Source organism: Symphodus melops, assembly GCF_947650265.1.
Source record: "Symphodus melops genome assembly, chromosome: 9".
In the NCBI taxonomy this organism is placed as follows: domain Eukaryota; kingdom Metazoa; phylum Chordata; class Actinopteri; order Labriformes; family Labridae; genus Symphodus; species Symphodus melops.
The window spans coordinates 2,813,006-2,831,319 of record NC_136699.1 but is presented as its reverse complement, the minus strand read 5'-3'; the positions used below and the strand labels follow the sequence as shown (position 1 = coordinate 2,831,319).

At 41.2% G+C, this 18,314-nt stretch overlaps 1 protein-coding gene across 1 annotated transcript in view; it reads right to left on the bottom strand.

Annotated features, from left to right (window-relative positions):
- prom1a (prominin 1a) overlaps positions 1-18,314 on the bottom strand; it is a 69,577-nt gene that overhangs the window by 11,794 nt on the left and 39,469 nt on the right. The window contains exons 5-17 of the mRNA XM_079351536.1: positions 9,968-10,088; positions 9,340-9,403; positions 8,941-9,030; positions 6,203-6,432; positions 5,829-5,903; positions 5,654-5,717; positions 5,407-5,566; positions 5,144-5,296; positions 4,516-4,639; positions 4,294-4,397; positions 3,435-3,519; positions 1,435-1,581; positions 113-184 (exon numbers count right to left, since the gene is read on the bottom strand). Of these exons, the coding sequence (XP_079207662.1) occupies positions 113-184; positions 1,435-1,581; positions 3,435-3,519; positions 4,294-4,397; positions 4,516-4,639; positions 5,144-5,296; positions 5,407-5,566; positions 5,654-5,717; positions 5,829-5,903; positions 6,203-6,432; positions 8,941-9,030; positions 9,340-9,403; positions 9,968-10,088 (1,489 nt within the window). The remainder of the gene's footprint in view (positions 1-112; positions 185-1,434; positions 1,582-3,434; positions 3,520-4,293; positions 4,398-4,515; positions 4,640-5,143; positions 5,297-5,406; positions 5,567-5,653; positions 5,718-5,828; positions 5,904-6,202; positions 6,433-8,940; positions 9,031-9,339; positions 9,404-9,967; positions 10,089-18,314) is intronic.

Sequence of the window (18,314 nt, the reverse complement as noted above, 5' to 3'; positions counted from 1 at the left end):
GGAAGAGCTGCGATGTTTCAGAGAAAGAGACAAGGAGCTCCGGAGACTTTGGACATTTAAATCTACCAAAGAGCTCCCATGGCGTTATGAATTAATAAGGGGGGGTACCTACCATGAGGTCCGTCTGAGCCTCCAGCTCTCTGGCAAACGAGAGCAGGTCCACCACAGTGACTCCTTTATTGACCTGAAGATGAGACGGTGAGCGTAATGTTCTACTGTCAGCAAATCTTTTGATGAATGGAATAAAATATTCAAGAATAGAATAGAAAACATCTTCATTTTCCTCCAGAGGTGGAAATTAGACTCAGGCTCTCCAGATACATAAAACAGTGTAACACATTCAGTAAGACCAGATCTCATCAGCCATGTGACAACACTCTGGATAAATGATAAATTCAGAAACACACTTTTAATGCCAGAAGAACTCTATTGTGTATTTTCTCATCATTCGGGGGTTTGTAGACAGACTAGAGACACACGTTAGTGGTCATGTATTTTACAATATATGTGACACTTTAACATAAATGAATGAATGAATCCTGAATCGGAAACAGATCATGTGCATCATTACAATTTGTGCATTTTCCTCTGCTATTTTCTTTCAGAGGAAGCTGAAGAGCTCACTTAATGGGTTCCAAAGATTAGATGAGCCTTGCAACTTGCAGTTTGCATCTTATTGATTCAGAGAAATGAAGTAGGTGTCAGTAGAATTTGTACTTTTTGAGACTTTGTTTTTAGGTGATTTTATCAGAATTGCTCCAGGAAAAAATGCAAACGGTTAGAGCTAGAGACGTGATGTGTTGGACATGCAAACGCAGGTGGTGGTGCACATGAATGGAGTCCTCAAAGCTTTTTTTTTTTTTTCATTTTGCTGCCTCAGGATATAAAATCTAAGTAACCCTGACAAGTTGTGTTGAAGAAGACGAGGCGATGCCAAGTCCCAGCTTGTTCCTGCTCACTCTGCTTTGGCAGAAATCCTTTTGGATAATCAAGCTCCAGTGGCCCAGAACAGAACTCGGTGTACTGTGTCATGTCGCAGCTCTTATTAGGTGAAGCTTGGCTGCCTGCTATATGTTCACTGACAGCCGAGGTGGAGGCTATTTCTGGTAGCATACCATTCAAAACACAGCTGTGATACAATAATATATGTTAGTGTAAAGCACAATCTTCTATCAATATTTACACAGATAGACTGGTACTTATAGAAGTGACATAACCCGACATAGCAATCTAATTACATCAGATGGAAGGATCACATCATAAAGCCCAATACAGCGTTGGTCATATTTCTATTTTACTCAGATTACGTTCTGTTATTAAAATAGTGTATTTGAACCTTTAATAACTTGTCGTACGTACTTATTAAGTGTCTAACGATGACCTGTCGGTGTGAACATGAACATGTTTGTTTCTGCATGCACGTGAGAGTGTCACCTCTTCTAGGTAGTCTGCGTAGTTGATTTCTGACAGCCCCACTTCGGAGAAATCCAGAAGGTTCTGTTTCCCCTCGGACTCTAACAGGATTATTCCCCGCAGGTCGATCTTCACGCCGTCCAGCTGACCCACCACGTCTTTAGTAAACTGTGAAAATAAAAAAGGGAGAAGTCAGGATGAGGTGGGTGAAGACCTTGAGGCGATCAGATTTAGGGTTTACGTTACAGCTGCCCATCGATTCAAATCAAAGTTTTCTGCTTCAGTTTCCGTCTGTAAAAAAATACATTCAACAACCATAATGTGCAACAGGAACAGGGAATCACTGAAGTCCTTCATGACCTTGTTCGCGTAATGAAAGGCCAGCATGGATGTAAAACAAATGTTGGCACAAAGGTGGCCAAGATTTAAACATGTGGTGCAGAGATCCCGCTTTAATGGTTTTTCCTTGATGTTGTTTGTTTTGAAACTTTTCTCCATATTTCCACTGTAACTCTGCTCATGCGTTTCTGCACACAAGCGTGCATTTGAACATTTTACGGTTATCCTATAAACAAATTGGACGGCACATCCCGCGTCTCTTCCAACGTCCAGCGAGTTGTAAAAACAGCAGATAGAAAACTATTCATTTCACTATGACTAACTACAATTGAATTTGTATTTTTGTTGACACAAGTTGGCAAATAAGATTGTCAAAAGGCTGTTCTGAATTTAGCCACCAAAAAAGAAAACCTACATTTATTTTGTGGCTCTGTTAAGAGAACAAAACAAAACAAAAACATTTGGCCGTAAAGTTGTTTGTCTTAAATAAAATGGACAGTGTATGCCAGAGGATTGGTTTCTTCCTGTCTACACTTGGCATCGTCGGAGATGCCCGACAAGAACCTGACTGACACAGACAACATTTCATTAAAACATGTCAAACTTAAATTTATCAGGAACACAATCCTTCTTCTGGTCCTCTTTATTTCAAACGCTGTGCAACAAAACCCCATTTTACACATTTAAAAAATGTTTTAATGACGATGTGCTCTCTCTATATATTACCTGCCATACATGTTCTGTGTGTTTTCTGCTACATCTCTACCACTGTGTCTCACGTCCGCTGTACATTATGATTCCCAAAGCAACTTCCTTTAAATAATCAAATCAACCCCAGCACTTGAATGCGGGCTTCTTCTCATCACGACGACACAATTTAGAACGTACGATAAGCAAAGATGCTGCCAAACTCCTCACTGAACTCAATATTTAAGAGCCTTGTATATTTTACGTGTCCAACACACAGTTTATGATATAACAAAAAAAACACAGTCTGTGTAAATGAGGCTGAAACTTGTAAACTAATAACATTTAATGAAGACAAATAAGGGATGTGGGAGAACAGATGCAGCGTGGACCCGATCGTCTGCTGGCTGGAAGGAGCCAAGTGATTTTTGCCAACTGGCAGCAACGTGTGAAGTGTCTGAGGCAGGCGGACGTGATTGGCTCCTGGTCAAAACAAGACAAGAAACTTAGATCTAGTCATTGTTTCAGGCATGAACTTCCAATGTCCACTCAAACTGATCTGACAGTCATTACACTTTAACCACAGAACTGACTGTCGACATTTCTTATTTCTTACACTAGTTTTAATATGTCGTTCAGTTCAGTCATTTTCAAACCGTCCTTTACATTCATATTGAGTGAAACTCTTTTTGGAATTATTTTAGTACAATGTTTTAATCAGTATTGCTGCACTTAGGGTCAACAGACTTGAGGTTAAAACACGCCTTTCTGACGACAGAGGCTGCTGTGTAAAGTGAACATCAGTATTAACTAATCCCACCCATAAACATTTATACGCCTTTAAAGACGCACAGGAGCAATTTAGGTTTAAGACTCTTTGGGTTGAAGGTTGAAAAATGACCGACTCTACCACTGAGCCACAGGCGCCAAGACGTACACATTGATACAGAAACACTCAAACATTTAGCCAGAGTTAGACGGCAGACTTTACTGACCAATGTTGTGTTGAGGAAAGTGGAGATGTTGAAGACTTTGTCCAGTCGCATGGCTGAGTATATACCTTTGTTCTCTTTGCAGGTACTAAGAAAGAGACACACACACACACACAGGTACAAGAGAGAAAGAGAGAGAGAGAGAAAGAGAGAGAAATGAGTCAAATTAAAAGTTTCACTGTGAAAACATTTGCTGCCACCAAGTGCAGTTGAGTGGAAGTACATGATACACTGACACATCCCTCAACAGATGACAGTGAAGTGTTCCCCAAAAGCCTGAAATATTTGCTTATTTGTCAAATATAAATGTTCCATGATCACATTTAAGCAGCTACAAACACACACACACGCTATATAGACTCGTTTTAATGGGCCAAGACTTGTTGAAGCAAAGCTGCTCTGTTTGGAAATATAATGACTGCGGGTCTGCCTTCTCGGTTACTGAGGATGTGCAGCTTCCCACTGGAGGGAGATGATGAAAGCTGATGTAATCCCTGAGAAAGAGGCTGAAGACGAACAGCAGAGGAATGATGCTAATTAGATACTCAAGGTTAATAACGTCTCTCTCTCTCTCTCTCTCTCTCTCTTTTGCATCCCCATCAATGGAAATAAAATATTCCGTTTGCGTGGTTGATGTTTGACCCGAACGCCTGCGCTAAAACAAAAAATGAACAAAATGTGAAAATCTGTATCATGCTGTTAATCTGAAGCCTGTTGTCTAATAAATTGCTTGTCAATCTTTTTCAGATTTTGTAACCGCATGTAAAAAAACAAAAAACATAGAGAGAGGACAGGTGCAATGTTTCTCAAGGTGGTCGACCCAATTCTGCCAACTTGACACATAAAACTTTGTTTGCTTTGCCTGTATAAACTCTCTGCTGTCAGGTCCAGGTCAGAGTCGTTGTAGATGTAGCCTGGGATGAAGTTTTTCCACTCAGGGTTGACCAGGTAATCAGTGTCCACAACCTGATAAATCACAGAGCCAAAAGGATCAATCAGCAAAATAAAATCAGACACAAAAACAAAACAAAACACGACACAAAAAAACAGCCTACGTTGTGTTGTACGTTTTGCAACAACTTGCCTTGAAGACTTCTTTGGTATGGAACGGTTCACAAAAAAGCTTCTCCATGTTTCCTCCGGCCAGGAAGAAGAGAGTCACCACTCCCATCAGCACCCAAGAGAAGAGGAAGCTAAATCCAACACCACTGAGGAGAGGGACAGAGCGGCCGTCAGGGACAGACAAGATCGACGTGCTTTGAATCAATATGTTCAATGAGAGAGAACACAGGACACACAGTCAGAGATTCTCAATACAGAATTTATTAAACTAAAAAAATGGAGGAAGTCCCTCAAATATTGGAACTTGTTCATCACACAGGAATCTATATATATATTTTTTAATCTAACCAGGAAATAATCGAGTGTCCAGCAGCACAACGTACAAAGTTTCACACAAATAACGAGCAGCCACACACACACACACACACACACACTTACAAAAGAATACACAAACACATCACGGAGAACATTTAAAATCCTGTTGTGTCCGCCTCCAAGTCATTTAGCATCCACTTAGCACAGAACCCTGTTAATATGTGGTTCTTAATGTTTAAGAAGTAATGTACCGTTTATACCACACAGGAAGTGCTCGTTGTTGATGCTACATCCTGAATGTAAAAGAAGCCTGTTAACATGTAGAGCCGACTCACGCCATGAGCATCGTTCCTCCCGTGTTTGAGATGCATCCTCTTGTTGTCGGCGAGGCGTGCTTGTCGTATCCCAGGGTGCCGCACAGCAGGCCCAGGTAGTTGAAGGCCAGGACCAGGACGACCATGCAGCACAGAGCAATGCAGCCAATCCACCTGGAAGCAGCAGAGCTTTGAGTATTTAAAGTGCTCAATACAACACAAAGAGGTTCCTCTGTTGTGCTTAAATGTATTTATTTTAAATATACGTCAGCATGTCTGTGCACCTGTAAAAGTCCATTTGGTCAATTTCAGGGTACTGGTCCTCGATCTTGGCTTGGGCGTGGTTGATGAAGATGGTGAAGTTGGACAGGCAACTCTGCACGGGGAATATCTTGGAGAAGCTGCTGATGTTGTTGCCAATGCCGTCCACCAACCCGCGCACATCTGAGAAGACAAATCCATCACTCCGTCCATCAGTGTCAACACATGGCCTGAATAAATGAGCATGTGTGTGTGTGAAGTGTTACTTACTCTCCACAACACTTCGAGTTTGTTCAATGACCATGTGCGGCGTGTCGTTCAAAGACGCATAACCCTGTGAGGAAAAGGAATAAAGTGTTTGAACGCTTTCTTAGTAATTTTTTTGATATGCATTTACAATGCTTACGATGTACTGAGAATATCTGGATTTATGACCAAAGCTCACCCTCTGGACGATAGCACTGAGGTCCGTATTCATGACATCGTTCACCTTGTCCAGCTGCGTGTTTACTTTGGGTAGCTAAAGTGAAAACAGACGGACAAACATACACTGATAAATGCTCAAAATTCATCAAACCTGGATCAGCATTCAGGGATTTCTCTCCCTCTCTTCACATGCAGTCAGATAAAAATATAACCAGCGATCGTCCCTCCGTATCCGAGACAAAGTAGCACACATAATTTATCAGATAAACGGCATTAAACATCCCTTTAGAGAGGAGCTGTGTGTCATCTTTACCATCACCCTATTTTACACAACAGGTTTAATAATAATAAAATGGATGGTTGGATTAGTGTCTTTCAGATTCAGTGTTGTACCCGTGTGTAGTTGGCGCTGATCTGCAGCTGGGACAGTGACTGGCGGATGTTGCGGCACAGCTGGGCGGAGGTGGCGTCTGACTCCTCGTCATGGCAGCCCGGGTCGTTGAGAGTGCGGTTGATACTTGTGCGGACCAGGCTTAGGTTGAAGTTGAGTTTTCCCGTCCCTTCTTTCAGGACCTCCAGACCCACACCGACGTTCTCCAGGGCTTCCTTCGTTTCTCGCATGGCTGAAGAAGAAAAAGAGTGCAGATGTAAACTAGCTCTGAGCTAACTCTGGCGCAATACATCAAATGGCAACATTTATGTTTAATATTGTACATGGTCCCTTTACAATTAAAGTTTAAAGGGATACTTCACCCATTTGCATGAAGCTTTGTGATGCAATATGACGCTTTTTGCATCACATGAAGAAAACTTCCAGACAAAGAAAAACATATTTTTCTCGTCTCAGGGCAAAATGAGGGCTGGATTCACGACCATTCAACACTACTACCATGTTTCTAATGATACACAGCTTCATGCAAATGGATGAAGTATCCCTTTAAGTAAAAAAAAAGTGAAGGCTATATTCCTTTCATTTCCAATGTAAAGATTGAGTATTTCTTTTTAAATATGATCGGCTGAAGAGTTGAAACCACTCAGCTATAACACAAACCATTCTCATCAGTGATCATCAAATTATCTGAGTTGTTGGAACAATCTTATAAACGTGAGCCCCCGACCTGATCGCTTGTCTGCTATGACTTATAAAGAAAAATCTATATTTCTTTCAAACATGTTATTTCTATATTGGGAAATGAGTTTGGAAGCCGCAGTACTGTTTGAAATTAGAACCCTCACAATTTGATCTGACCTCGAAGTTCAGAGGTCAAACTCAACCAGTTTTGACAAATCAGCCTTTAATTTCAACAAGCACAAAAACTGACCGTCCGTATATCATCGTCTCATGTTACTCAAAATGGAGAAACTCAAACAGCACAGTGCGCACTGGCTCTGAGCTGAGTGCATTAAACTTTTGACTGGCAAACAGCACTTCTTTCAGCAAACTTAAGCACAGCAGGAAGTGAGACTAAACACATTGTTGTTGTTGTTGGTAACTAATCATTTTGCCAGTAACTGAATGCTAAACAACAAAACATCCTGCATTCCCAGAGTAACCTGAAGCAGCCTTCTAAAATTAAACAGGATAAGAAATGCAAAAAAACAAACAAACAAACCAACGCTGGCATCCTTGAACAAGTTTATGAAAGATGCAAGAGTGTAGGAGAGGAAACGACGGATCACAAGGCTAAATGCTTTAGCAGCACTTAGGGGAGAGTGAGCACATATGGATGCTGCCTCCTAACAGCATACATGTTAACACCACACACAGAACATACATGTAAATACCACAGTCACTTCTACTTCTCCTGTTCTATGTTTCTTTATTTATGAACTCTTGAAACAAGCGTTCGTACCAGAGACTTTAATCTCCAGACTTCAAAACCAAGAATAGGACAATAATGAAAGACAAAGTGGATCACAGTCATGTGTGGCAGGGCAGTGACCACCTGCACTACTGCATGCTTGACTACTGCTGTATCATCCTTTAAATTGTGCTCCAAGCATGTATATTCAGCGATGTCAAAACATCCATATACAGCTGCTTGTTGTCACACACAAAGTCCTCTCAGCTAAATATTCACATGATGAGTTCATTTTCATGGAGGTGCACTATCGTCTACGATTTAAAGGAAAAAAAAAAATCAAAATAAAGTAATAGGATTAGTCACACATCTCATCGGGTGTTTTGATATTTTCACACTGGAGGAACATCGACTGGAGAAAAAGGGGCACGTCCAGGTGCAGGGGTTTGAGAACATCTGGTGTTAACAAGGATTTTAAAACTGCACGAGGCAACAACGTCCAGGAAAGAGAATTACGCCAAATGAAAAACGTTTTGTCCACACGTATATTTAACCAGGTGAAAGCACAAGCAGAATATAATCAGAGGGAATTCAAATCACAAGAATTGAGCATAGCAACTAAACAAAGGGTTAAAACAAATGGTGACAATATTTAACTCCTCACACATACTGTACGGCTTTATGATGAAGAGCTTTAAATTCAAGCAGTGGCACCGAAGTGACATGAGCATCCTTTGAGGATTGTGAACTAACGCTCTTTGCGTCGTGCAGTTTTACCTCATTTCATCGGCAGACATTCATCAAGATAAAAAATTCAGGGGTCAAAAAGTGCTCAAGGAAAAATCACAAGGGAACAAAGAGACAAGAGCAACACTGGTGTCAAAATCCACAAGGATCAGGGGGTCACAAAGGATTGTGGGTAAATATCCAGTTCCTTTTACCTTTGACGGCTCGCTCGATTTTCACTTTACAGGAAAACATAAAATACAGAGACTCACTTGAAATTGTAACTGTTTTTTTCAGTAGCTGAATCTTTTAAAAACGTTATGACTCAAATAATTATCTGCAAGTAAGATCAGCAAAACTTTAGTTTTTTAGAATATATCAGCTGTCTTAAAACAAGTGATTTAATCTTCTGTAGAGCTTGAATTCACGCTTGTTTTCAATTTGGACTCTTGATCCTCACATAGTATTTGTAAGGCATGCAGCATCATATCTGTCTCCTGATGTCTTACATAATGCCTTATAGTGCAGCATTCAGTAGCCTGCGTCTAAAAATAACTCCATGATATCGTAACTGAAGAGGAAATTAAAAACGTGCGGATGTACCTCCGGCCATACTGAGGGCTCTGTCCAGGGCCGGATTGACCTCCTTATCCAGCTGATCATGTATCCTTCCACCCAATAATGGACCTATATCTGTGGAGAACACAGTATCAGATTAACAGATAAAAACAGACACATAGACCGAGTCCTTTTATTTGATATTAAACACTGCAGGTGTTCACTTTCAGGAGGGAGCTGCCTGCAGAACAAAGAGCAGCATGTGGGAGCCTTTATGACAGTCACTGTCGTCGCTGCGTAGACCTAATTATGTCTCTGAGTTATATTAGAAAACAAGTCAAGGACAGAAGACAATAAGCAGGATTTATGACCAAGAGCTCGAAGTGGAACAGTCGTTTCTGCAAACATAATTCACACTTGGAAGCAGTGAAGAGGTCTACTTACTATCTAGGTCATAGATGACTTTGTTCTTGGCGGTGGCGTACTGGGATATTAGGTAATCAATTTGCTGCAAACAGGAAAGAGAGAGAGAACAGCGCAGTCTTACAAATGGAAGCAGAAATAAACATGTAACAATCCCGTCACGGACAAACACGAGCACACTGAAGTTCCAGGTTTCAGGTTATTTGTGAAGTAGAGGCAATGAAAAAATCAATAACACAAGTCATTTCAAGCAGTTTCAAACTCTAACAAATGAAATGGCAGGTAAAGGTAGAGAGAGAGAGAGAGAGAGAGAGAGAGAGAGAGAGAGAGAGAGAGAGAGAGAGAGAGAGAGAGAGAAAAACACTTTATTTAGTTATATTCAACTTTAATTCCCTGAGAAATTTAACACTTTAAAGACTTAACCTTTTTAATACTGTATATAAATTATATAACTTGCTATAAGCTTCTATCATGGTATAAAGACAAATTGTGGCCCCTGATGATAACGTCATGGATTAGATTTTTGTTGGATTGTTACATGATAGATTATGATCATATTTTAATCGAATAACTTAAATCTTGAATAACATGGTACGATGTTGTGCTGCAGCCTTCAGGCGAAGCGTGAAGAAACGACTGGTTGTCTTACCATTGGTGTGTCATTAGCGAAGGTGTGCAGGTCCCTCATGTTGCTGTTGACTAACCTCCGTATGTTCTTCACCTGAGAGCTCAGGTTCTGGTTGGCAGCATATGCACACAGCACGCCGATCCTAAAGCAAAAAGACAAACACACACACACACACACACACACACACACACACACACACACACACACACACACACCGTGACCTTTTCATCTCTGTGAGCTCTGAGTGACCCCTGCTGCTCTCTCATCAGTCAGCCCAGTTCAGCTCAGGGGGGTGTGATGACATGTCTCACACAGCAGGGGGCAGTGTGCACCACCACAATTACTTTCACTCATTCTTTCTAAACTTTCACCGAGCGCACCTGTAGAATTAGTCACATTTCCTGGACAGGCAGCATCACATTTACTGTAAGTTCAAAATCACACATCAACTGAGAAAAGTTACTGCACACAACATGACTTTACAAAGTGCCTGGAAGGAGAAAGATGACAATAATCGTTATATTGAAAAAAAAATCAGCCGTCTGCTGCTTTTATTGTCAACATTTATGTCATAGCACATTGTCGAGAGTTTTTATTTCCCAGGTAACTGAAATAACTGCAGGTGTGTGTGTGTGTGTGTGTGTGTGTGTGTGCGTCAAGCGCCGGAGCCGTGTCTAATCTGAGTTCCCTGCGTTGTAAACATATTCAAATTAAATGTGAAAACACAGAATTGCATAAAGCAGACCATTAAAGTGAGTCTCTTGCACACTTCAAACAGACCTGAGGAGCTCGGTACAGGGCTTAATTAGCCTGAGCAACATCAAGGGAGAGACATCCCATAATATTAATCTGTTTCCATGACTCACCTCTCGTAGCTTTGCATGTTAGCGTAAAGCGCGTGGCCTATAGGGCCATGGATTGGTGATGTTCAGGACAGATGGGGAAGTTTCCGGACGATGGATTGTTATCTCTGCAGTTGTGTAACATAGTGAGCAGCTTTATGAATGATGTAAGATGCCTCTTAGAAAGGGAATAACAAAAAGAGAGACTCCGAGGCGACTTAGATCAATGTGGATGAATCAGGGTGTCGTGACTCACTGGATAACAAGGCAGAGGGCTCCGTATGTAAGTGTGTATCTGTGTTTGTGTGAAGGCATGAACAACAGCTTGTGTGTATGAATGGGACTACACGGTATGCAAACGGAGGTTATGCCCCCTTCAAGTAGCAATTTAAATCTGTCAGAGTGGGGCTAAACCAGAACGCATTTAATTAATATGTTTGTCTAAATGTAATTAACATTAAAAATTATTGTTTTTTTGTGTTCAAAAGCCTCATGGCCCAAAGGAAGAACCTGGAGGTTCTGCTTTCAGAAGCTGAGGAACCTCTTTCCAGAGTCCAGTGTTGTGTGTCCTTTCAGGGAGCTCAACAATGTGGTGCCTCACGTTACTTACAATCAGACTCTTGTGTGTTTTGGGTTCAATCAATACCAGCTCCAAACGTTTATGATTTTATTATTTGGCCTAAAAGTTACTTGTGAAGGCTAACAAATTATAGTGCCTCAATATGAGCTTTGCACTTCAACAGTATTTATTCAACCTTTATATGTGACCACTGAAGTGGTAGCTGGTCGACATTAGAGTCCAAACCCAGAGACCAGAGGCTCTTTAAAGAGACGGGAGAGGACCTTCAGAAGAGTCCTTGAAGAGAAATGGTTGTCACATATCAATACTGTTTGCGACTTGTAGTTAACAGGCTTAAACATGCATGCAGTGGTGAAACCCTCGGAGAGCAAATGGGATCACGGGCTGCCCTTTGGGAGAGAGACTCTCCTTATCGTTGCAGCAGAGAGCTTTGCAGGGTCTGGAGGAATTGTGACGATGTTTTCCGCACACAGCGAGCGGGCCGACAAAGTAAACGCTGTCATCTTTTAAGTGGAGACTTAATGAAAAACTAGGCCAAACAACGAGGCTGGGAAGTGAAGTGGAGCCATCCGGAACCAGGAGAAGATTCAAAATGGCCACTTTTGACAACAGCCTTTTGTGTAGCCAGTCTTTACAGTCTCTCTGTCTCTGTCTCTGTCTCTTACTCTCTCGCACCCACAGGTCCATGTACACACACATATGCCTTCCCTTTCTCTTTACACACACCTCCACTCCTCCGGCCTTTTGTTATTCTTTTTTTTATTATATAAACCTGTACTTTCTCCTCCTTTTCCTCTAGCCCTGTCTTATTTGTCTCTCTGCTTTGACTTGTCTGTTTTCATTTACATCTCTTACATTTCTTTTTTATTGTCACTTTTCCATCTATGAGACTTTTCCTTTTCTTTGTTATTCTCCTGATGCACCCTCTCTCCCTCTCTCGCTCTCTCTCTTCTGTTCTTCCCCAGTCTCCTGTTTTGCCCACAGTTCCCCCTTTCCTTTCTCTCTCTCTATCCACCTCCCTCTCTTTTTCTTTGTCTCTCCCTGTTTCACTCCCTCTCCCTGCCGGTGTCCCGCAAGGTCACTGGAATCCGCAGCAAAACAAAGACTCTTTGAGAAAAATACCAAGCGCTCTCCAACGAGCTGTGTAGTACACACGAGTGTGCGCAAGAAGAATCAACTCTGGTTTAGTTTGCTTCCCGTCTTGTTGTACTTTAGATTTCTTGTTTGAGAAATCAGGAGATGAAACAAACACATGATAAAAAATGTATTCATATTTGTGTCTGAGAAAAAACTGGTGCTAACAAGTACACCAGAGCTGGATGACAGACTACACGAGTGCACTGTTGCTGTGTATATTTATGAGGGAAAACACATTTTCACACAACAGGAATCAAGTCAGTGTTTGATTCCCCCCCCTGTGGTGTCACCTTAAAATCCAAAGATTTGTCTTTTGTAGTCCCTGTGATAGAGAAATGTTTCTTTCTGCAATCCAGCTGAAAGGCTTTTGTAAAGGATGCCATGACACTTAGAGAGTGGATTGTATATCTCTTTAATTACTTAAACATCTGAAAAATTGCAAATCGAGGGGTCTCCTTTAAAATAATCATGTCTTTTCTATCATTGTCCAATAATCAAGCTATATGGCAAAACATTTAAACTTCTACATAATCCAGTTTTAAAGCTCACACATCCCTGAATCAGTGTCAGAGCTCCTCTTCAACATGTGTGTGAAATGTGTTGTTGTAAATCCACTCTGATCCTGTATTTTATCATGTTTATAAACCCCTCTATTTCAGCCCTGCTCAGAACAGGCTGTTTCTGTGTCTGTAGCTTTAAATATGTAAATGAGCTGTGTCTGACCACGCCCCCTCTCTGGAAGGGCTCGGGTGTACTGGGCTTTCTCGCTCCATGTCCTATTGTTTACGGTGAGAAGGCAGACTCAGAGGGCAGAACAAACACCTAGCTGTGGGAGTGTCACCCACCTGGGGGAGGGGCTACTGCCCTTTGTGATGTCACAATCTCCAAACGGCCTGTTTGAGCACACGTTTTCTGAGAAGTGGAGCAGTGAAGTGAGAAGTAATCTTTTGGTATCTGTTGCTCTGTAAATGACCATTTATCAATATGTCTGTTGCCTTTGGTTTTAACAAGTGCTCTTGTGTTGCATTATCCCGTGACTTTGTTTCAGCCACCTCGAAAGTGTTTCACTCTGGGAAACTGGGGCCAGTGACAGCATGGCCGTATGGCTACTTGTTAATGATGCATCTCTTACTGACTACAAGAGACAAAGTCAAACACAGCAGGGGGAAGATTTACCTCCAGCCACTCTGTAAAAGGGCTCTGATTCCCGCTAGAACAAAAGCCAAATGACACATGGAACTTTCCCTCAAGGAGGAAAACCCTTCAACAGCAGACGAAGAAGAGCGTCAAACTAGTGCAGTGCCCCAGTATGTAGGCCACTTCTAGGGGGCTGGGGAGTGAGTGTTACATGGTCTGGTGGCTCCATAGCTTTTACAAACCTCAACAATGGTCTGCATTCAGTGTGTGTGTGTGTGTGTGTGTTAGTATGTGTGTGTGTGTGTAGTCGACAGGCTGGGACAGTCGCCTTCAAGCTCCTCCCTGCTTTCACACTGCGGGAACTGGACATCTATTATCTGTCCTCTTGATAAGAAAGGATAACAACTGTCGCTGTTATAATTCTAAAACCAATAACAGAGCTAACAATAAACTATTTTTAAACTGCAAGCAATATTACAAACAATATGGTGCTGTGCATGGAGCTTTTTTATTGCAATGCAGATTTTGAGTTAACGATGTAAACCTGAAAGTCATATCTGTGGCATTTTCATCCAACAACATGCATGTGTTACTCCAAATTCATTTGTGCCAACTGTACAACACCATTATCTAAGCCTGAGTGAGTGACTGCGAGGCGCTCCAAAGGCTCATCGCTGTAGCTGCCATGTTGGAAATCCTGTTTCAACCGGACTTTGAGTCAAGCTAACGACAGGCTGAGAGCTGGAGCTGAGGCGGGTTTTAGGCCTCCCATAAGGACAATAATAGACCAATAACATCTTTGTACCAGGCTGTAAACATTAATTTCTGCTGTTAAAACAGCCTGTTTTGAATGGCGAGTGTACAGTGTGTGACTTCCGAGGTTTTTGGAGCCAGCCTCAAATAAAGACTCGGTGAACTGCAGTTTTTTTGGCACTTCAGAAGTAGCTCCATTTTAAAACACTAAGGCTGCACCTTGGGCCAAACCTATAGATGTACACATTAAGCCAGTAGCTGTTTGCTGTTAATATTGAAACCTTTATTTTAAAATATCACGTTCCTCAGAAGTAAGTCTATAACAAGGTAGCCACAGCGCCTGCTTGTAGCCACTCGTTCAACACATGACTGCCGTGTTTTTATTAGATTTAAAATCTTCCATTCCTCCAGCTACTTTTTATTTAAATTCTTCATGTTTAATTCGGCTCTATACAAACACATCAACTGCTTAATTCAATACAACCCCTTTAATATTTAATGTAATCACTATTTTATTCAGTTAAGCCTCTGGTTATCTTGTTTGTATTCCATTTACCTTCTCTCTTCCCCTCAACTAGCCACTGTATTATCCCATTTATCACTGTTTTATCTGTCTTCTGAGAGCCTGCCAGGTCACAGTCTGAACCCTCTCCCAGTGCAGCTCTGTGTCCTATAAAGAATTCAGCTAGACACGGAAAAAGCTCTCCGACTCCAGGGCCTTCGCTCCAGGCTTTGACAACCCAGTTTAGACAGTCCTATTTTCTCCCTTTTTTTGTTTCCCTCATTATGACTCTATGTAAGCTGCTGTCTGTTCCAGCTAAGGACAGGCTGCGGTGGTTTGATGGGAGACAACAGGCCATTAAATCCACAGTAAACAGTCCAGGAAAGATATGAATACTAAAACACTGGCTCAGTGTTGTGTAAAAAAACAAAAAAACAATAGAGGGTCACTGAAATACATTTTAAAATCACCAGAAGGGCAAAACATGCCAGCTGGAATATACTGTGTGTATTTGTTTGAAACTTTCAAACTTCCAGGCAGAATAGGAAGAAATTAGAGAAAAGAACTATGTTGATGAAGTTTAACATGATAAACAGTAAGAGGACCAAAAGCAAGCAAACTGCATGTCCATGTGACTTTAGTTTTCAGTTCCTGCTTTGATAATGTCAGCTCCCCGTGTACAAAATTGTGCACATTTTCCATTACAGTTTAGATTGAATTACATTTATTGTCGGTACAGCATCAGGTCCTACTGACCTTGTGTATTGACATGTTTTCAGGTTGTTTTACTTCCTCTTTGTTATTTTTGTGCAAAGACTGAATAGTGTTTTTTTTTTTTTTGTAGCCTGAAGTGAAGGGGTTTTTATTCCTTCCTCTTCTGACCACAAAGTTAAAACACAGTGACACAAAGAAATGAAAGACGACTTTATCTGCATTAGAAATGCTGCTATTTCTGGATCTTAAATCCCCCTGGCCAATCATCCGTGCGATACAGAGAGCACCTCTTAGCTGTAGCCGACAGAATCGAGCCCTGCAGCTTTGCCTCCTCACACCTTTTCTCTCTCTGCTGTGCAACAATGTGGCATATCATGACTATTACTTCAAAAATGTCTCCAATACATCTGGAAGAAAGAGAGCCTGACCAGGCAAACATCAACTAGTTTAACGATGAGGACTTCCTCTTAGACTGCACGGTTTGTGGATTTGAAGGGTTATGCAGAAAACTACAACCCCCAGAGCCTTACAGACCCCGAGATGAGATTAAAACAAAAAAAACAAAACACATTAGTAAAACACAAAAGTGGATTTGAGCAAAAAACAAAACTGAAATAGGAGAGAATTATAATAATTAGTACGAGAATGGGCTCTTGAGGAGATTTGATAAATGATGAGACGTGCATTACATTTTGAAAGCAACCTCTCCATTTAATTAGCTTGGCAGGGGATTGTGTAAAGCTGAAGTTGTTTGGTGTGTGTGTGTGTGTATTGGACAGAGCTCATGCATGCACTTGCAGGTTATGATTGGCCGACGGTAACAGGTTGGTGATGTGCTCGCGTTCATCTTAAATTAACGAGGGATGGGGCGCCGGTGGCTGAGTGGTTAGTTCTTGTGGCCGGTGTACAAAGGCTGTCGTCCTCAAAGCAGGCAGTCAGTCAGTCTCTCTCTCTCTCTCTCTCTCTCTCTCTCTCTCTCTCTCTCTCTCTCTCTCTCTCTCTCTCTCTCTCTCTGTCAGAGTTTCGGGCTCTGCTCTGTCTCTCCAATTAGAGCCTAAAAAAAAACCTAAAAGTAAATCTTTATAAAAATATAACGAGGGATATCAAACTCTGCTGTTCTTCTTTCCATGCATCCTTGATGCTCAGACCTCCTGTGGTCTTAATGCCGACATGCTTTGATGACATTTCATTAAGTTGTGAATGAAAGGAAACTTGTGAGGACAAAACGCACCACAGAGCCAGTGAAGCTGCGCGTCACTCCGGTCGGCTCCTTCAACATATTACAGACGAAAAAAAAAAGATCCAATTAGAGGACGAAGTCGTGGAATCTGAACTGACTGAAATAAGCTGAATGTTAAGTCTCTGTCTGTTGCTTACTTTAACATGAATTCGACCAAATATGATAAGCATGAATTACTATGGGTGTAGTGTTGAGACCTTTTGCGTTAACAGTGTTGGACACCCAGCGACTGAATTAGATTGCTGAAATGCATGCTGGTTAAAAGAATGACACAGGGGTTCTCTGATTGGCCAGAACAGTCTTGTCTCTGTCTTTCTCTCAGTATAAATCCATGCAGTGGGTTTTATGGAGTCAGAGCCCGTTCGCCCCTGCTGTTCATTGAGTGACGTACAGTGTGGCCTTTGAGTAGCTGGCAGGCACAACGCAGCATGCAGGTTAACTACAGAGTGCATGCATTTATGCATAAGACATGATAGGTGGAAGACAAACAAGCACAGGTGTGCTGTCGTTCAGAAAGATGCAACCACCATGGTGAGAGGGGAACAAGCTGGTGATCACATCTGCCGACTCATTTTGTTTTTTTAAACCAGACAGACTGTTTCTTTATTCTGTTAATAATTTAGGTAATTTCCATTTGATTGAACCGTTAAATTCATTGAATTTGAGTATTTCCACCAACATTTACAGAGCTCGGAGCTTTCACAGTTTTTAACAAACAAGGTTATAATAGTTTTTATTTTGACTTCATATTTGTTTTTGATTTTAGTTTTGATAAGTTTAAGTTTTTTTTGAAGTAAATTCAAAGTTTGTTAATTTAGTTTTGACATGACTATGGACTTGTGAGGTTTATACCCAAAAACAAAACTACAGATATTCATGTGGATACAGATGTGATTTTCACGACCAAATAAAATGCAGAATAAACATTTGAGGTTGTCCAAGTTCAGGTCCAGCTTACGGTTCATTCATTCAGGCTTCACGAGAGAAAACATCCTAACAAGGCTGCTCATGTTCATTACAGCTGACTGGTTACTGATCAAGTCCTGAACATTATAATTAATCTCACTGTGTTCTAAAAGTCTGTCTGTGGCTTTGAAAGAGTTTAAACTTTTAACTCCTTTTGTTTTTTATTTCATCATACTTCCACATCCGTTTCCGTCTCTCACCTTTTTCTAACACGAGCCGTGAATCAGAGAGATGAGAGAAAACAGTCTAATGCGATTACATGGCACAGTAATCAGAGAATCAAGAATTTCAGGCCTGATAATCAGTGTTTGCTTATTTATATTTCAAGATGAATTCCCCTCATTTAACATGATGAAAAAGTAAAATTAGACAGCAGCACTAATCAGAGATTTGCTTCGGTCTGGTTCTGATGAAATTATGTGTTTATGTAAATATCTTGATTGAATGTTCTCATCAGATGCGTCTGAACCGAGGTGAGATCTGCTTTCTGTCTTTGA